This window comes from Dipteris shenzhenensis, chromosome 14 (genome assembly GCF_047967505.1).
Source record: "Dipteris shenzhenensis isolate YYH24624 ecotype China chromosome 14, Dip_SZ_1.0, whole genome shotgun sequence".
Classification (NCBI taxonomy): domain Eukaryota; kingdom Viridiplantae; phylum Streptophyta; class Polypodiopsida; order Gleicheniales; family Dipteridaceae; genus Dipteris; species Dipteris shenzhenensis.
Window position 1 is genome coordinate 17,459,534 of NC_141609.1, and position 20,494 is coordinate 17,480,027.

General features: G+C 42.6%; 1 protein-coding gene across 5 annotated transcripts in view; it reads right to left on the reverse strand.

The window, feature by feature from the left end:
• Positions 1-1,832: 1,832 nt before the first annotated feature.
• The window catches only part of LOC147894276 (uncharacterized), a 71,833-nt gene continuing 53,171 nt past the window's right edge, over positions 1,833-20,494 (reverse strand). For 2 of the 5 annotated variants that reach the window (XM_087385255.1, XM_087385254.1), the window contains 2 exons: positions 4,628-4,756; positions 3,982-4,522 (listed from right to left, as the gene is read on the reverse strand). In XM_087385255.1, coding sequence (XP_087241381.1) covers positions 4,340-4,522; positions 4,628-4,756 — 312 coding nt within the window. In that variant the 3' untranslated portion in view covers positions 3,982-4,339. Of the gene's footprint in view, positions 2,631-3,917; positions 4,523-4,627; positions 4,757-20,494 lie in introns of those variants that run through there. The other 3 variants (XR_015542141.1, XR_015542143.1, XR_015542142.1) reach the window with 3 other exon arrangements.

Genomic DNA, 20,494 nt, shown 5'->3' on the forward strand with positions numbered 1-20,494 from the left:
AAAATGAGTTGGAGGAAATAACCCATGACAAAGAATTCTATTCTCAAAGGTTCTACACGATATGAAGGCATATGGAGATGTTAACCTAAGCTACCAAATAGTTCAACTCAGACATTTGATATATCAATTCAAGAGCATCTATCCATATAATGTTCAAAAAATATTCATTTAGGTCAATCAAAACATTGGAAAAACCCTAGAACATCTATAGTTGTGATGATAGGTATAGAGGATATCATTGTACCACATTGTACATAACTAGTATATATGTTGAGTCATTGATCAAATAATCAAGATTCTCTTTGATAAAAGAGACACATAATGTTAAATCAAGATGGTGTGAGAGATAGTACATTATACAAGCTAGCAATGATGTAACCTGGCAAGACGATATGTACAATTCCTCTTAGTGAAGCAAATTTGCAACATCAAAGTCTTGGACATAAATTTCCAAGTCCATGTGATTCAACAAACCCAAGGGCCTTATTTAAAAACACTACCATAAGTACTTCACCTAACTTTCTCACCAACTTGTGACATGTCAAAAACTGTTAATGTTAGTGGATCAATGTTGGCCCCTTTACAAATGTGGCCCCTCAAGCGTGAAAAGATCTACTAGCTACTTGCCCTTCTTCCTTTAAATGTTTAACCTTACTAAAATTGATCATTGACCTCTTTTGCCAACTCATGGTGATGGTAGCATATTGATATGATTTCATTACCTTATGCTTCTTGTTTGTCCATACCTAGGTTCACAACTTTAGCTTCTCAGTCAAAACTCTTGGGCAAGACTGGGGGCTCTACCTTGCACGCTTCATGAAGCAATTCACAACATTTCTTATCAAAAGCTATTGCTGTAAAGCATGTTGTTACACTTCCACTATACCACATTGAGGAGTCCTCACAAGCTTGAGATCTCAAACTTCCTTTAGCATCCTAAAGTACCCTCCTCTTCATGTTACTAATTCTCTCCAACTTTAATACTACTCAATACATCTCATCCTTACTCGTATTGCATACATCACAAAATATGCCTCTCAAATAGCCTTCAATACTAACTTGTGATGTGTCTTACTCAACCCTTCCCTTGCTTTTTGCTTAGTGCCAATCATAGTTGAAGCCATGTTGAGCCTTTTCCATGCGTGCAAAAGGATAAAACGAAGGCATTGTTTGCAAAGAACTACAATTGCAAAGCCATAAGATTAACATGTTAGTGTATTCTACCATGACATCAACTTATATAATACTCTACTCTACTCTACTCTACTTTACTCTTCCTTTATGCAAATAAATCTCCAACTTCCAAAACCAATAAAACTTCATTTTAGAAAATTTCAACAAATGATTTTAAAACAAATGCAAATACTTATCAAAGTGGATGATGACAACACCACCACCAATCATCTAATAGTTTTGCACCATATTTTTTGTGCTCCAACATACCATAGAGGTAAAATCTAACACATTCAATGCCACATGATTTCATTATTTACTAATCATGCATATTTGCTTTTAGCCCATAAGATTTAAGCCTTTAATCCTCTAAGTTTACATATGATAGCCTATATTTTATAAGTTGATATACTTACAACAAATCCTTACATCATCTCCAATATAAGTGTCTTGCTTGCAGGGTTTGCTAGAAGTCAATTAATTGAAACTTTGAGACAGCATTTCAAAATTTTCTTTACAATGAAGAAAACCCCATACGCTACCATAAATAGAATTATTTACCTGAAAGCTTCGCAAGGTTTAGAGGTAACATTCAAAAAAGAGCAACAAAATTAACATGTAGATGGCAACCATGGGCAACCAACACAATCAAAAAAAGCTACTTAAATACATGGGCAACGAAGAAACACATGCCACAAACTACAAGGTTCTTGCCCAAGGTGAGTCTATGGTTTTAGATGATAAATCCACTAAAGTTCACATTTTAAACAAATTTGTAACATAGCATATGAAGTGTGCAAAGGAAAGGAACATAATAGGGTTCTAGCAAGACATTATAAAAGAAAAGGGACCTCTGGTAGTTAAGACATGAAGGCATCAAACTAACTAAAGCTAGAAGATCTTGGGAGGAAGAAATCTTGACAAAGGTAGAGGCCTATTGGTTATATAATATACAAACCCATTCATTTGAGAAGTGTGAGAAGTAGAGAAAATTTGGGAAGAAAAGTTGAGACTTTGAGCAAATTAAGCTAAAGGGAGCAAAAGCTGGATCCAAACTTTAGAGGGTCAAGGGGGGGATAGGCGCTCCAAGGTCTTCTTCAAGATTAATAGCATAAACAAAAGCACACCATGATAAATTAACTGAATAATCAAGAGGGTTCTGTAATTGAAGGGGATATAGAATTTGTGAAAGTTTGTAAATAGAACATTTTACGCCCTAAAATAGAGAACTAAAGCGAAGATCAAATGCCATGAATCAATGTATTGATTCTATATTCTCACAATTACAAAGGATTATAATAAGACCACATGCTCTCCAATGAAACTAGAGAATATCAAAGAAACCTCGCTATACTCAATAATGGCAAAGCCCTAAGGGCCAATGGCCTCCTCCAAGAATTCTATACCAATTGCTACAATTTTGTTGGGATGGGCCTAACCAACATAGACAATGTCACCTAATGCAAGGGAATCAACAAACAAAAAGTGAATAAAGGGATCATCACCTTGATACCTAAACACAATAACCAAAATCTCAGTCCCAACATCTACAAAACAATAGCAAAAAACATCTCCCTAAGAATGTCCCATGTCCTCAAAATATTAGTAGGAAGTCTCGATCCCAAAACAGATTTCTTAAGTGCCATATCTTAGACAATGTCTTTTTTGGTTTGGATGGAATTAACTAGGCCTTAGAAACCAAATAGAAAATTTCTTTTATAAAGAAAGATTTATGTATTATGTAACCCCACGATCGGCTCACAAGACCAATGAGCATTTTTCAAGGGTTAAAAAGGCTGAAAACAAATGAAGAAGAGGTGTGGTAGCAACATGAGAAAGACCTAGTCCTAACTTAGAAATGGAAAGGTAGATGGGGTTCAAAGACCATGCTAGCTTACTCAAAAACATATGGTGGACAACGTGAAGCAAGAAGCACAATCTCCACAAATAAGTGCATTGAGAGAACAATCAATAAAGTCACGAGTCAACAAGATGTCAGTAGAAATGGATGCACATGATTAAACCTCTATGTTAAAGCAAAATAGAAGATAATGTAGCCCATAGGCAAACTACAAATTGAGGACTTCACATCTCAGCTGAGACAATGTGAGACAATGTGAAACTGCATGTAGTGATGATGCAAGCACAATACTGGCCCTAAAAATACATATATAAGAGCCTTCAACAACGATATATGCTAGTTCATCAAATCCCACTAACAAATCAAACACTATCAGACCCCATCCATAATTGAATGCTGAAGTTCTGTTGTTAGGAACTATTGTTGAAATATCACTAGATAGTCTCATCTAAGGTCACAGGGCAAATTGAATGGCAATACGCTCATTGGCCTTGATCAAGTGAGATAAACTTTATGTAGCCTCAATAATGAAGCCATTGCTTTTAATCATTCACTCGTTCAGATGCATACCTATATGTAGTGCTACCTCGCACATCTTCCCTAACCTAAGAAGCTAAAAGCCATGAATGTTACCAAATCTAATGCAACGGTCAACCAAACAATTTCTTAGCAATAATTATTGAACAAATCTTTGACACGATGCCATTCCATCAAGCATAAATCTTGTTTTTTTCTTAGTTCTTTGTAAACGATCTCCTTTAGCCTACCACACAATTATGCAGCACTTGATGCCATTTCCACTACCTAAATATATAATCATTCCAACCCTGCTTTGATCATAGTCACTGCAGCATTAATATTGAAAGTGTTAATAGACTCAGAATTTTGGTTGATGTTATTTTTAAACCATATGCTTTCATTGAAATCGTATGATTTGTCAGCTGAAAGAAAAATAATGGTAGCACAGTTATGTTTGCCTGCAATTTGAAAACTCATGCAAACGTAAATACCTACTAAAATTTTACACTCAACCAGAATCCTAATTCTAGTCAATCTAGATTTTGAATGCATGGGTTGTTTTACACCTCTTGAGGTGGAACAGCCGGAAAACCATGTGTACGTTTTAATAAGGATGTAATATCAGGCAAATTATGTACACATGAAGCATGAATAGACAGATCCCCAACACATTATATCGTACCATCAAGAGAACAGAGAAAAGCAAGACCAAAACACACATACCTTTTCCACAAGCTGTGTCTGACTTGTCAGCACGTTATAAACCTTGCCCTGCCAAGTGACCATTTACTTGGGAGAATCATATGCAGAAGTAATTCCACCATCGATAACCAGGCTTGCACCTGTCATAAAGGAGCTATCAGATGAAGCAAGGAAGAGGGCTGCTTTAGCCACCTCTGCCGCCTCACCAAACCTCCCCATAGGAATGTATTCCAATAGTCTCTGAATCTTCTCATTGGTGTCTAAGTGCTACAGTCAACACAACACAATTAGTTCCCCAGTATCATCAGAAGTATGGGAAATGTAAACATTGCTACAAGAACAAGAAACCTAACACTCCAAACACTACACAACCTGCATCAGGAGATTAGTCAGCAGTGGCCCAGGGCAAAGTGCATTTACACGGACCCCTTCACGTGCATGAAACACAGCCAATTCACGAGTAAGAGATAGTATAGCCCCCTTACTGGCGGTGTATGCAATCTGCAGAACACAATAAACTGCATTAAGATCATTCTGTTTCAAGGGAAAACATATACCTTTGTAAGACTATAATATATCCAATAGTACAAATTTAGATTTTTTGTTGTTCTAAAGTCCAAATCCCTACACAGAAAATAAAAGGAAAGAGCATAAAAAAGAGGTAACAAAAAATTTTGAAAGACAAAAGGAAGGCATACTTAGCAAGCAAAGCAACACTTATGTCATCATTAGTGCCCAAGCATAAGCAGCTATACTGGGAAAACACTGTTAAGTGGCTTTCTTAATATTACCAACCTTCTAGCCTCAACCTACAGAGGCAAATTCAAGAAATGAAGGCATGCATTTCATTATTGCTACATCCCTGGCATTCCCTGCCATAATGCGATAGCTCTCTCTCTCTCTCTCTCTCTCTCTCTCTCTCTCTCTCTCTCTCTCTCTCTCTCGCGCACGCGCGCGCATCTCGGAGGAGGGATTCATCATCAGGCCCTAGTATCTCGAGGACAGAGGACTCTCACATGCATTGAGGATCGCTATTGGGCAGATGCGGGTTTCATCCCATCAGTTGAGGATTGAGACAGGGAGAGCAGCACGTATACCCAGAGAGCAGCGAATATGCATGCTATGCACACTGGGAGTGACTGAGACAGAGGAGCACTTTCTCTGCGCCTGCCCAGCCTACTACGAGATCCGAGGGCGATACCACTGTCTCTAAGGGTCCACTATCACAATTGATCCACTTCCATGACCAGGTCTACGTTGGGCTTTCCCTGCTTGAGATGCGCCGACATAGGGAGACCTTGCTACAACAGATCAAAGAGCAGCAGGAGGCAATCGAACCATAGGACATAGAGGCTGACCAAACACAGCGGCAGGTCACAGATTTCTATGTCTTTGAGCCACCTCCAGAACACAGTGGGATGGAGGAGGGGGAGGAGCTCAACGATATGCGGGCAGTCTGGATTTCTGAGAGAGTGATGCAGAGGCCACCAACAACACGGAGGGTGACTAGAGCACCCTCTATTGAGGTCAGACCTAATTACATCTTTCCTCAGAGGAGACTGCCCGAGACGAGGGGTCACTCTGAACATAGCTCAGCGAGTTCATAGATGGAGACCACGCCCCTCCCCCCGGCACCACAGCATGAGACCACCTGATAGGCGCAGATCCGAGACATTTTCGCCGCTCATAGGCGTGCCACCACAGCGCCGGGTTTTGGATTATGAGTCCCAGGTCTAGTCTCAGCCTAGCCCCGGTTTCCGCCATCTCCGTGATATATATTCTGTATTGGATTTTTCTTCAGCTATTGAGCTTTTTTTTAATTCAGCATAGTACTCAGCAAGGGCCTTAGCGTGCCCTTTGCTCCAGCCCTTTGTGGCTTGTATGGGTTTCTTCCCTTTCATGAGTTTTGCACTTTGTCCCATAGGCCCGCGAGGCCTTCCGCGGATGTTAAAATCAATCTCTCTCTCTCCCTCTCTCTCTCTCTCTCTCTCTCTCCAGCACCCTTATGGGGGAGTGATCTCTCAGCGGCAGCTTACAGCTGGTATACCAGACTTGCTTGGACTGCCCTTGGCTGCAACAACACCTACAAATAATCACAATGGGAGCTGATTGGATGATTAGTTAAAGCTGCTAAGAGGACGAGACGAGGACGAGACAGGTAAACCAGTAAACGGCTACTGTTATTGGGAGCTGTTGACCAGGAGAGCTGTTGATTTAATTGCTGTAAGAGACTAAGACAGATGTTTACTCCTAGAAGGACCCCCCATGGGACATTTTGTCCCACTATCCCAGTTCAACAGGTCATCAAAAGAGCAGATATATGAGCCAATGCTCAAATTGCCGAATGAAAACCCACTACTAATCTAAGAGGTTAGTCAGTTGAAGGACAGCATGAGGGAGATGTCGTAGAAAATGCAAGCCACGGTAAGTAAAATAGAAATCGGATACGACAAGATCAGTAGCATGGAAAGAATAAAGAGCAGAAAATGCAAGAGCAAAAAGTGCAGGGGGAGTCAGATCAGATGCAACCCCATAAATGACAAAAAACAAGATATCCACAATACTATTGATGATATAGTCAACAGCAAAATGGATGAGATAACCTTCATGCTGAGAGAGCAGCAGGAGCAGCAGGAAAAAGCCCTCAACCTCAGAACTGTGGGGGCAGAGGAGAGCGAGGACAAGGACATGGAAAAGGGCTCACCCATATCTATAAAAAGGCAATGCATATTTCTGCAACAAAGTGGCAGGATGCCTTCAAAAAGGGGACAAACCAAGGCACATAATTGTTCAGACACAGTCCCGCATCAAAGTGTTGAACCATCAGCACCACCTCAAGTGGCACTCTATCTGGATAAATGAGGATCTCACACGAAGCCAATATGCCCACAAGCTCAAGGATCTTGAGAAAATAAAAAATGCAAAAAAAGGGAGGAGAATGCATACATTAAGGGTGGGAAAGGGGAAAGCTATCATCACGCAAAGAGGCAAGGGGGGAGGGAAGCATACATAGGAACTCCAGACCCCCAAAGTATGGAACATGGGAGGATAGACATTGGACAAGGCCATCGCATGGAAGAGGAAATAACAAAACTGACATACTTATAGTTTTCGAGACCTGCAAACATGAAGGAAACAAAACTAGAAAATAGAAGGTTTTCTAAGAACATCAATATGGAACACCAAGAGACATAGCAGGACGAGGATTTAGGGGGATAGCATGCTACAGCACCGCATCAGGAAAGACAGCTAAGATCATAAAGGACGATCCACACTAGCAATATATGTGGTTAGCGAGAGTGACAAAGGAAGGAAACATTAGATTGGTAACATGCTATTTTGCACCCCTACAATCACCCATCTACAAACACAATAATCATATATCAGAAGAAGTACCTCTCATGCATTTGAGGGAGGACATAGCCACGTTTTCAAAAGACCATCCAATTATTTTAGCAGGGGATTTCAATGCAAGTATGGGCTCAATGCAAGGCATCATCACAATGGAGGGAAGAGACCCCATATGGACGGAAGAGATACAATATGAGAATGAGGAAAGGAGGGGCTGGAAAAGGGCATCAAGAGGCACATGGGGAGACTAATCCTCACCCTATGCGGTTGCTTTGGGTTGCAAATATGCAATGGCACATCATTTTTCAAAGACACGGGAGATTATATATGCAAGAGTCAACCGTAATTGACTACGTGATAATAAGCCAAGATGCAAGACATACATTGGAACACCTCAAGATTGAGGAGGACAATTTGGAGTTCCACCACAAAGCAATATCACTAAGCCTCAAAAGAACAAAGTCAGCTGCAGAAAACCAGAACAATATTGCACAACATATTAAAAGCCTCACATCTATGAACATAAATTAGAAATAGAAATCTCACAATTATAGATGTCTTCTACACGCCAAACAATGGACAAATTTATAACAGAAACACTACAGAAAACAGCCTATAAATGCTTTACAAAAAGCAAAGGAGGAACAAAGGCATGCCTAGGATGCAAAATAGCAAATAAAGCATGGATAAAAGCAAACACAGCTGAGAAAGAGGGTAAAGCTAGAGCTTACCGACAGAACCAAGAAAAGAAGTTTTCTCAAGAGCAAACGACTTGAGAGTGTCAAAGAGCTTAAACAGAAGCCCAGAAAGTTTTTCAGAAGAGGAAAGCGTCATGGGGTGTCACCACAATGTAAATATCCTAAGTCAAAGTACAGTTGACCATTTATTTGATCTTAATTAAAGAATGTTATATGTGTTAATTACGGTCAAAGAGTTATTTTAATGGTCAAAGGATTGACTACGGTCAAAGATACTTGACTCCAGTCAAGTAAACCTGACTACGGTCAGAGAATGTTGACTTTGGTCAACAAGACTTGGCATGCGCCAAGAGGGTTAACCCCGGTTAACCAAGATGTGCCAACTCCGGTTGGAGAGACTTGGCTATAATTAAAGCGCCTTGACCTTTGGTCGAAGCTCTTTAATTATAATCAAGAGTGTTGACCTCGGTCAACCAGAGAAAATATATATATTTATTTATTTATATATATATTTGTTTAGATGTGCACATGTGTTCAGTGGGGACGCCCACCGTGACTAGGATTAGTCTACAGTGTGTTATTTGCATGCAAAGCGCTAACAATTAATGGGTACCATGGTGGTGCGCTTTAATTAATTGTTGCAGGTACTAGGAAGGATTATTTTCCTAAGCGAGATGGGAGCCTGACAAGCACCTAGGAAGCGGTTCGTGTGACCGAGAGCCTGGAAGACTCCAGAATGGCCCTAAGTGGCTTGTAATAAGAGTTAGTCTAGATTTTAGACAAGTGGCATGTTGCCAATTTGAATGGGGCTTGAAGCTCTTGTAAGAAAGAGAGTTCTTTTGACGTTTTATGAGTGAGACTTACGAGACAGCTTGAAGCTGAACTTTTGTAACAGTTTTTCTGAAAGAAATAAAGACCTTCGGGGGGGTCCAGCCCGACAGTTTGTCCTGGGCCCTAGTGTTTGTTCAGAGAGAGAGAGAGAGGGAGAGCTTTTGGAGAGTTAATTTCAGTCGTGGAAATACAGTCAAAGCTGTTTCGTCAGTTCGGATTGTATAAGCCATAGATATTGTATCACCCTTCGTCGAATACGGGTTGTATTGCTGGTTTTAGTGGTATCAGAGCGAAGGTTCATAACCTTCTCAGGTTGTGACGATTCAGCACGAGAGAGAAGATCCAACGTTGCCCCGAAGAAAGGATGGCGTTGCCCAGAGAGGTGGCAGTTGGCAGGCTTGGGGCTTCAAATTGGACGGGGCAAGACCAGACATCGATGAACGGATTACAGGGACTGATCTCTGTACATCGACTTTCACGCAAAGCATGAAGGTGGACACGCCTTCGCGATGGGGGATTCCGAGTTTGTGGTAAATGTGTACGCCCCTGTTGCGCCACTATCGGGGGTCCCGTGAACATCCGACGGACGGACAACGTGAGGTATCATCCGCTGTCTAACAGAGCTGTCGACGAAGACCTTCAGCGCATTTCGTGAAGGCTTAGATCGATCAACAAGGCGCAGGCGCGACGCGCGAGGATTTCCTGCATAGCCAAGGTTTGAAACCTTTGGCTGTGCTGACGTGGCCAGGGTGCCACCTAGGCAGACACGTGGCAGGCACGCGTGGGTGCTGACGTGGCAGCATATGCATGGTGATGACGTGGCAGTACACGTGGCCTCCAGCTCAGAGCTGACGTGGCGCTGACGTGGCGCAGGACATGTGGTGCAGGACACGTGGCAGAGGTCTTGCAAGATGCTGACGTGGCAGCCAGCCTGGCAGACCCGTGGTTAAGTTAACCCGGGTACAGTTAAACGCTGGTTAAGTTAATCGCAGTCAGTTAACTCTGGTTAGCTGAACCAGTATCTAGCTAGTTCAACTCTGGTCCAGTTAATCTGGCCTAACCAGATCAGTTTGCTTGGTGTAACCAGAACCAGTTAGTCTGGTTAGACTAACTAGCAGTCACTCCATCTGGTTACTGTTTTCACAAAAAAAAAAAAAAAAAAAAGAGACAGTTGCAGAGACAGTTTTGGCTATCAATTTTCTCCTGCCTGTCAGGTTTTTACTGTCAGAAAAGTAGCAGAAAACCAGAGAAAAGCAGAGAAAACAGAGATTTGCAGAAAAAGGAGAATGCATGCCTTTGAGCAGTAAAAAGAGGGAAAAACAGATGCCTTTTGAAGCCATCTGCAGCAGCCAGAAAAGGGCAACATAGTTGATGATGCTTTGGCAACTGTGTGGGTACATGCCTTGAACTGACAGCCAGTACTGGCATAGATTGTGAATGCAAAACACCTCTTGTTGAGGTACCTTTTCTGTTGGAAAAGCAAAGGTAGTGTGCATCAGTTACTTGCACTGTGTGAGAAATCTGCAGATCTCAGAATATGGATCAATCACCTATCCAGTGGGATTTTCAAGATAGGGATGTGCATCCAAGACAGAGGAATGTGCTGCAAACTCAACAAGAATTTGAACAAATGGTACGCACTCGTATACAAGAGCTGGAAAATCTTAAAAGGGATCCCAGGGCTCAGCATTTGTTTCCAGCAGAGGCTATGCCTAATCCAGTATATGACGTGCCAATGCCAGAGGCACACTCCCGTGTACAGTCTGAGAGAGAGAGATCTCATAGATCTCATAGGAGACGGTCCCATAGTAAAAAGAGATCGAGGCATCGTCACCGATCTCCTAGTCCATCACCGTCTACCTCGAGTTCGACTTCTGTGTCTTCTTCTTCCTTATCAGATAAACCATCCAGGAAAAGAAGGAAACACGAGAAGTCTGGGAAGAGAAAGTCTTCCAAAGCGACCAAGGAATTTAAAGAGGGAGGAAAATCTGTCAAGTTTATGACCTACAATGGACAGTATGGTCATACAGACAAAGCATTGCAGTTTATCAGACAGTTTGATGCTGCATTTGGTACAGAGAAATTTTCAGAATCCTCCAAATTAAGAATGGTCAGCTTACACTTAACAGCAATGGCTAGTGCATGGTGGAGTGCACTGACTACAGATGGGTCAGCCCCAAGAAAGTGGAAGGGCTTCAAGAAAGCCTTCTACCAGCAGTTCATGCCTAAACAGTTTAGAGACCATGTTCTTCAAGACTGGGACAGCTTGCACATGGATGCAGGAGATACAGCGGATGGGTACAACCAAAAGTTCTGGGATGCTTATTTGCAGGTTGCACCGTTCAAAAAGATCTCCAAAGGTACCCAGATGAGGAAGTACAGAGCAGGTCTCACTCCAAGAATTCAGGCAGTAGTGAATGCTTTGGGGGCAAAGAATATTCAAGATCTTATGCATTCAGCCTCAGTAGCGAGTCTTGTACCGCTACAAGATCCATCTACAGTGCCATCCTTGCATGCAGGACGTGCTGATAAAAAGAAATCTGATTTTCAAAAATCAGAAAAGAAAGAGTCCCCTAAGGCTGAAAAGAAAGGGTTTCAGTCTCAGAAGCCGAGGGGTACTCAGTTCTCAAAGACCTATAAAGGCAAATCTAATTTTACCCCTGAACAGATAGCGGAATTCCGTAGAGATGGGAAATGCTTCAGGTGCGGTAAAGAGGGGCATGTGGCTGCCCAGTGCCCAGAAAAGCCTTCATCATCGAAGGGAAAAGAGGCAGAGAAGCCACGAGGACCGCAAAAGCCAATGGCGGGGGGTATTCCTGATATACTGGGTCATGCTTTGAACCCAGAAGAACGAGAATTGCTGCTATCATGGGGCAAAGTTAGAGACCAGCAAGCGCTGATTTTATTTGATCCAGGGGCTACTGATAATTTCATATCAGAGGATCTAGCCCTGAGGCTGGGAATAAAGACGGAAGAGCTAGGCAGGGCTTTGGATGCCGATCAAATGTTTTGTGGGAATCCTGTGCCAGTTACTCCCTTGATAGGGAAGCTCCGTCTTCATATTCAGAGTTATGTGGATCAGGAAGACTTCTTCATTTCTCCACTGAAACATTATGATGTAGTTTTGGGGATGCCTTGGTTTCATCGCAAGGCAGTGAAGTTGACTCTTCCTGAAAGAGTGCTGGAATTTGTACATAGGGGGAAAAATCAGCGTGTAATTGCCAGGAATAAAGGGGACACTATCCCCATTGTATCTGATGTTTCATGCGGTAAAGCAATAAAGTCTGCAATTTCTGCGTACATGGTTTTTGTAAAAGAAAAAGAGACTGATATGCATGCTGAAATGAATGATGCAGACAAAGATAAGTTTCAGTTTTTGGTAAACTTTAAAGATTGCTTTTCTGATGTTTTGCCAGGGGAGTTACCCCCAGAGAGACCAGAAGATCATCAGATAGAGTTAATGCCTGGTAGTGAGCCACCAAACAGACCCCCTTATAGAGTCAGTGCGACTCAGAGAGAGGAGATTATGGCTCAAGTACAGGACTTGCTGTCCAAAGGCTTGATTCAGCCCAGCTCGTCTCCTTTTTGTTCCCCTGTACTGTTAGTACAGAAGAAAGATGGTTCATTCCGTATGTGTGTTGATTATCGCGCACTGAACAAAATGACCATCAAGAATAGATTCCCTATTCCGCGTATTGATGATGTCTTGGATCAGTTAAATGGAGCTTCTGTTTTCAGCAGGATAGACTTGAAGAGTGGCTACCACCAAGTGAGGATACAGCCTCAGGATGTGCATAAGACAGCATTCCGCACAACATTTGGGTTGTATGAATACTTAGTGATGCCTTTTGGATTGACAAATGCTCCAGCCACATTCAATAGAATGATGGATCGCATCTTCCGGAAGTACAGGCATTTTACGGGTACTTTCTTTGACGATATCTTAGTTTTTTCTAAGACAGAGGAAGACCACAGAGAACATCTTGCTATAGTGTTTCAAGAGCTGAGAAATCATCAGCTCTATGCAAACAGCAAGAAAAGTGAGTTCTTCTTGGAAGACATCCATTATCTGGGGCATATAATATCCAAGAATGGGATACAAATGGATCCAGCGAAGATCCGTGCCATTCAAGAATGGCCAGAGCTGAAAACTGTGCATGAAGTTCGAAGCTTTTTAGGCTTGTGTTCTTACTACAGAAGATTTATCAGACATTTTGCTGATATCGCAGCTCCATTACATGACCTCACTAAGAAAAATGCAGCTTTCACATGGGGATTATCACAGAAGAAAGCATTCAATACACTCAAGGAAAAGTTGACTACAGAGCCTATTCTGGTAGTTCCGGATCTGTACCAGTCTTTTGATGTGGATTGTGATGCTTGTGGAGAATGTGTTGGGGCTGCATTGCATCAGAATGGTCATGTAGTAGCCTATGAAAGCAGACGACTTCGGGATGCGGAAAGATATTTAGGAATCTATGAGAAAGAGTTATTGGCTGTAATTCATGCTATCCATACATGGAAACACTATCTTTTGGGTGCAGATTTTACTGTCAAAACAGATCACCAAAGTCTGAAATACTTTTTGACTCAGACCAAGCTTTCAGAGAAGCATATGAAATGGGCAAACATGCTGTCAATGTATCATTTTCAGATTGTCCATACTCCAGGAATTCGGAACAGAGTGGCAGATGCCTTGTCCCGAAGACCCCAGGTCAATAATGTAACTATTGCTTATCATCAGGACCTGGAAGGCATGAGGGAACAATATGTTCATGATTCTGATTTTGGTGAAATTTTACAGCAGATGCAAGAAGGGCAATCCACCAGTCACTATTCCCTGAAAGATGGGTATTTAATGAAAGATGATTGCCTATGCATCACCCAGGAGATGAGGAAAAAGATTTTGGAGGAATGCCATGCACCTCCCTATGCTGGACACAGAGGAATTACAGCAACAACTCTAGCTCTAGAGAGGTATTTCTTTTGGCCAGGAATGCGGAAAGATATACATCAGTTTGTTACTGAATGCCTTACGTGTCAGAAAATGAAGTATGATAGACAGAAGGCACCTGGCCTACTTATGCCTCTTCCCGTGCCTCAGGCACCATGGGAAAATATTACAATGGACTTTATTTTTGATTTGCTGAGATCAAAGTCAGGGAATGATGGGATTTGGACTATCATTGATAGATTCAGCAAGCAAGCTCATTTCCTTCCGGTTCGCAAAACCATAAAGGCAGATCATATGGCTAAGTTGTTTATGGCACAGATCTTTAAACATCATGGTATGCCTAAGTCCATTGTTAGTGATCGAGATCCCAGAATGACCAGTCTATTCTGGAGAGCTTTATTTGATAACATGGGGACGAATCTGAATTTTTCTTCTTCTTTCCATCCCCAGACAGATGGTCAAAGTGAAGTAGCAAATTCTACCATTTTGGATATGCTGAAATGCTACGTGGGTGACCAAAGTTCAGACTGGGAAAAGTACCTACCGTTAGTAGAGTTTGCTTACAATAATACAGTACATAGCTCTACAGGGAAAGCCCCTTTTGAAGTCATATATGGGAAGGTGATTTTGCCACCTATATTGAGGACTAAAGATGAAATATTTGCCGCTGATCAGTTTGTAAGAGACCTCCAGACAGCTTACAGCCAAGTCCGGACAGCAATTGAAAGGTCTCAAGAGAAACATAAAAGGGCTGCAGATAAACATAGGAGACAGTTGGATCTCAAGGAAGGGGACTGGGTACTTTTAAAGTTTGAAAAAGCTAGGCTCCGCAAGTTTAAAGGCAAACAGAAAGTGTATGCAAAGTTATCTCCCAGATACTATGGCCCTTTTAGGGTTACAGAAAGAATAAATGAGGTTGCATACAGATTAACATTGCCAGAGCATTGGAGGATTCACAATGCATTTCATGTGAGTCTTCTCAAGAAATTTCAAGGACCAGAGCCTACAGAACCAGTATCAGAAGATCCACCAGAAGTGGATGAGCTGGAGGAAGTCCTTCAGCCAGAGCAAATTGTGTACCATACTGTACGTAAAGGCCCTCAGGGTAAGGAATTTTACAGGTATCTTGTAAAATTCAAGAATTATACGGCATTAGATGCCAAGTGGATGGACGAAGACATGTTATCCGATCATCCACAGCTTTTGGATGTTTACAAGGAAGCTTTTCAGTTGAGGTCAACTGAATAGAAGCCGAGGGGATGTCACCACAATGTAAATATCCTAAGTCAAAGTACAGTTGACCATTTATTTGATCTTAATTAAAGAATGTTATATGTGTTAATTACGGTCAAAGAGTTATTTTAATGGTCAAAGGATTGACTACGGTCAAAGATACTTGACTCCAGTCAAGTAAACCTGACTACGGTCAGAGAATGTTGACTTTGGTCAACAAGACTTGGCATGCGCCAAGAGGGTTAACCCCGGTTAACCAAGATGTGCCAACTCCGGTTGGAGAGACTTGGCTATAATTAAAGCGCCTTGACCTTTGGTCGAAGCTCTTTAATTATAATCAAGAGTGTTGACCTCGGTCAACCAGAGAAAATATATATATTTATTTATTTATATATATATTTGTTTAGATGTGCACATGTGTTCAGTGGGGACGCCCACCGTGACTAGGATTAGTCTACAGTGTGTTATTTGCATGCAAAGCGCTAACAATTAATGGGTACCATGGTGGTGCGCTTTAATTAATTGTTGCAGGTACTAGGAAGGATTATTTTCCTAAGCGAGATGGGAGCCTGACAAGCACCTAGGAAGCGGTTCGTGTGACCGAGAGCCTGGAAGACTCCAGAATGGCCCTAAGTGGCTTGTAATAAGAGTTAGTCTAGATTTTAGACAAGTGGCATGTTGCCAATTTGAATGGGGCTTGAAGCTCTTGTAAGAAAGAGAGTTCTTTTGACGTTTTATGAGTGAGACTTACGAGACAGCTTGAAGCTGAACTTTTGTAACAGTTTTTCTGAAAGAAATAAAGACCTTCGGGGGGGTCCAGCCCGACAGTTTGTCCTGGGCCCTAGTGTTTGTTCAGAGAGAGAGAGAGAGGGAGAGCTTTTGGAGAGTTAATTTCAGTCGTGGAAATACAGTCAAAGCTGTTTCGTCAGTTCGGATTGTATAAGCCATAGATATTGTATCACCCTTCGTCGAATACGGGTTGTATTGCTGGTTTTATGGGGATACATGATACAATTTGTCAAGGACCTCTATGAAAGAGATGGGGCAGAGAATGTCAGCCATGATTTCTAACCAAAGCAACAAAGGACATCATAATAGAACAAGATGTGGAAAGAGATCTGAATAAGCTAGCAAACGAGAAGACCCCAGACACGCAAGGATTAGTGGCTGAGATTATAAAATGGGGTGCAGAGTTTACCTTCATGCCATAACGCTTGAATCCTATGTGCCTAGACTTGAGTCTCTAAAAAACAGGTACCATATGGCATAGTGTTTTCACCCTCACCCTATGAAGAAAGTAAACAGGAGTCTCCCTTGGATCCAAAACAAAAACTTGCGAATCTTTGCATAAGCTGGTGTAGGCAGAGCATTCCAAGGAGGCATATTGTGGCATTTCTACATCTGGTGGGGATGGGCACTTACAGGTGGACAATTGCATTTATGGAATAGCTGGGATTAGAAAAGCTGCTGTTGAGGAATCATAGAAATTGGAAGAATTGCATCAATTTGACACATGATATCTATCTTCCAGTTTCTTCACTGCAAACATGAGTTGATTTGAAATACGGGAGCCAGTCTTCCTACTATGAATGCCATTCAAAGGATTGAAGTATAATGTCCGAATGGAGGCATGTGAAACTGATAAATCATATTTGTAGCTAGGAACTAGTCATGAGCAGTGTAGAAAACAGCTGATGGATGTGTCACCTCTATAAACAAAAACAATTCTTGTTATAATTTCACAAAATATTTTTGAAACTAGAGTAGCATCATTTGATGGGTTTAATTATGGAAAAACCAATAATGAAACAGAAACGTATTGGCCATACAAACACAGCTTCCATCTCAGGCTTGCAGCCATTTGCAAACAGTTATATGCTCGGTTGAAAGCCCATTGCAGCAGGTCTACATGCTCAGATAGCAGCCTTGTGCAGCCAACTCCTATGCTGAGCCAGCAGCCAGTTGCAATCAACACCCATGCTGAGCTAGCAGCTAGTTGCAGCCCACTACCATGCTCAGTGGCAGCCAGTTGTAACCAGCTGTATGCTCCACCAAATTCAAGCTCAGTTTGCTGCTAGATCCTCTCTGCTTTGCAACATCCAGTCCACATGCTGAGCGAATGTTAGCCCAACTTTAGCTCAGTTAGCAGCCCAGCATTCAGCTCAATTGGCACAACAGTTGGAAGATGCCAAAGTTGAAATGTGTAAGAATGGAATCTCTTAGTTTGCATATGAATGAGTAGAAAAATTCATGCTTGTGTTTTTCTCCAGAATTTTGAACATTCTTGCACAACCCATGTACTTGCTTAGAGAGACTATAGGCTAAGACTAGATAGCCGAATGCAGTTAGAGGAAGGTTGGCTTTGGGTTGGAGGAAGGTTGACCAGACTTGGCATGGAAGTGTAGCAAATTTAGTGAAGAGAAAATGGGGTAATGAGTGATTGGCCTGTACATTTTGAAGTGTGTGTGCACGCGCGCAAGAGAGAGAGAGAAGAAAGAAGAAAGAAAGCTTAATATATCAAAGGCTTAAAAAGACCAAAGGGTCTTACTGAGAGAGGGAGAGAAGGAGAGAGGAAGAGAGGAAGAGAGTCAGAAGACAAAAACGGGTCTATGAGACTAAAAGAAGCTCATACAATGAGCTGAGGGGTGGAGCCACAAAGCAGGCATCAGCACCCACAATGAATACAAAAGAAAATCCATAATCCTGATCATAATGGCGTCGGCGCATAAAGAGAAAACTCTCTGAGCCCATGAAGTGGAAGCCAACAAGAGTGTCAACCCTAGGAGGGGGGCGTCGCTGTGTGTGGCTGCTGTCGAGGCATAAACCCAATGATAGAGCGCCGGTGGCTGTCAACATGTGCAGCCCGCTGTAGTCTCCTAGCTGTAGCCCTGCGGCAAACAAATGCCACAATCACTACTGTGGGGCATGCATCTGGTACAATGAGCATGGAAGGAAGGTCCCCTAATGTGCTTTGTGCCTTAGTACACTGACGGGTCTAGTGTGTCTCTGACTCTAGCCCGGGTCCTCGCAACCACCGCCTCCATGAGTCTTGCTGGTCAGTGCTGTCTGGCTCTAAAAACTCAGTGATCATGCTCTGAGTGGAGTCTCACTATGTATCCTGATCTTCCCTACATGCCCTGAGCAACCGCTCCCTTTGTCGCACGGCCTTATGGAGAAAGGCTGCCAAGCATCTCTGGTTTGGGTAGTTAGGAAGCTGGGTAGGGATTTGAAACCATCTGTGAAAGGCAGTGATACCAACCTCTAATCTCGTAGTACACAGGGCATCTAAAAGCCAAATGCACCTATGACTCGATCTCTCAGGCATCACAAAAGGCCCAGATCTCTGTGGGTATGCCCTCCGCCCGACCTCTCAATACGCAAACGGTGTAATGAGACTCCAAACTGCCCAATTGAAATAATCATGGAGTGGGGGAGGTGGATTCGTGTGTATCCTAGTGGGTCGATGAAGCCCTCCATTGAAATTCGTAGGTAGTGGTCGCTATAGAAGCTTAGCTTCATAGGGAGCTCACGAGGTGCCAACCAAGTGAATGTGTGTAACTGTAGGAGATCCTCTCGGATGACCTAGTTCACCTCATGATATGTGAGCGGGATAGAGGGTGCCTCAACACCATACTAGAAGGGAGGTAGCATGTCTATGTGAAGCCCCAGGCTCATTAAACCATCTACATATGCGTGCATACCAACACCTTAGGTCACCCTCTGCTACTAGTGCCATGGAGGAGGATAAAGCCAACCAAGGAAGCCTACGCCGCCTTGTGGTGCAAGATCCATACTGCCTAATGCGGAAGAGATATTTGATGACCTGGAATACTACACCGAATGGTAGTGGGGATGCCCCGAACTCAGCCAAAACTATCTGATGTGGGACCAAAGGCTTCCTGCAAATCATCCATGAAAGCATGAGAGCCTAAAGCCTCTAAACTCGAGCCCACTCTATCTCTGGTAGATTTGGTCCCCAACAAGGGCTGCCATACATGCTTGCTGGTCGAGCCAGAGTCCAAGAGAAGAGTCTGAGGGGCCTGAAGGGGGAAGAAGAGCTTGAGGGAGAGAGTGAGAGAGAGAGAAGACTCAAGGTGTGCGGGTGTGAAGTGATGAGCCACACCACAAACTCATTAGTTTTATTAGGATTAGGTTTTACCCTATGACTGTCTTAAGACAGTCATAGGTGTCCTATCTTTAATAAAGGGGTGGCAATGTGCCTTTACCCCAACAACCTCCCACCTAAAGGCCAATGTGCCTAAAGGGGAGAAAAGAATAAAAATTACAGCAATATACAGTTACTGTATACAAGACCATAAAATAAGAATGGTCTCATCCTAATCCCATGATGTGGCGGCAATGTGCAAACCGCTCTGTAGGCAAGCTCTTAGTGAGCAAATCTGCAGGATTATCATCAGTATGCACTTTCACAAGCTCAAGTCGCTTGTCTTCCAGTACCTCCCTGATGAAATGATATTTCACATCTATGTGCTTGGTCTTCTGATGAAAGACCGGATTCTTTGCCAACATGATAGCACTCTGACTATCACAATGCAAAACTGGCATATCTCCTGTAATGCCCAAATCTCCCACCAGCCAAGTAAGCCATATTGCTTCCTTGCAAGCCTCAGTGGCTGCAACATATTCAGCTTCAGTGGTTGACAGTGCAATGCATTTCTGCAACCGAGACACCCATGATATAGCACCTCCTGCAAATGTGAAAATATAACCAGTAGTAGACTTCCGGTTATCTGCATTCCCTGCATAGTCTGAATCTGTAAAACCATGCACCAATGCATCCTGCCTACCATAGCATATGCACAAGTCTTTGGTACCCTTGAGATACCTCAAGACACCTTTCACTGCTTCCCAGTGCCTCTTGCCTGGATTTGCCATATACCTGCTGATGACTCCCACCGCAAAAGCAATATCCGGACGAGTGGCAACCATGGCATACATCAAAGAACCAACTGCAGATGCATACGGAATTTTGGCCATTTCAGCCTTATCATCATCTGATCTGGGGCTGTCCTTACTGCTGAGTTTTAAATGTGGAGGCAACGGGGTACTAATAGACTTCCCCCCCTCCATTTTAAACCTCTGCAGTACTTTGTCAATGTACTCCTTTTGTGACAGAAACAAAAGTCCCTTGGACCTGTCACGAGTAATCCG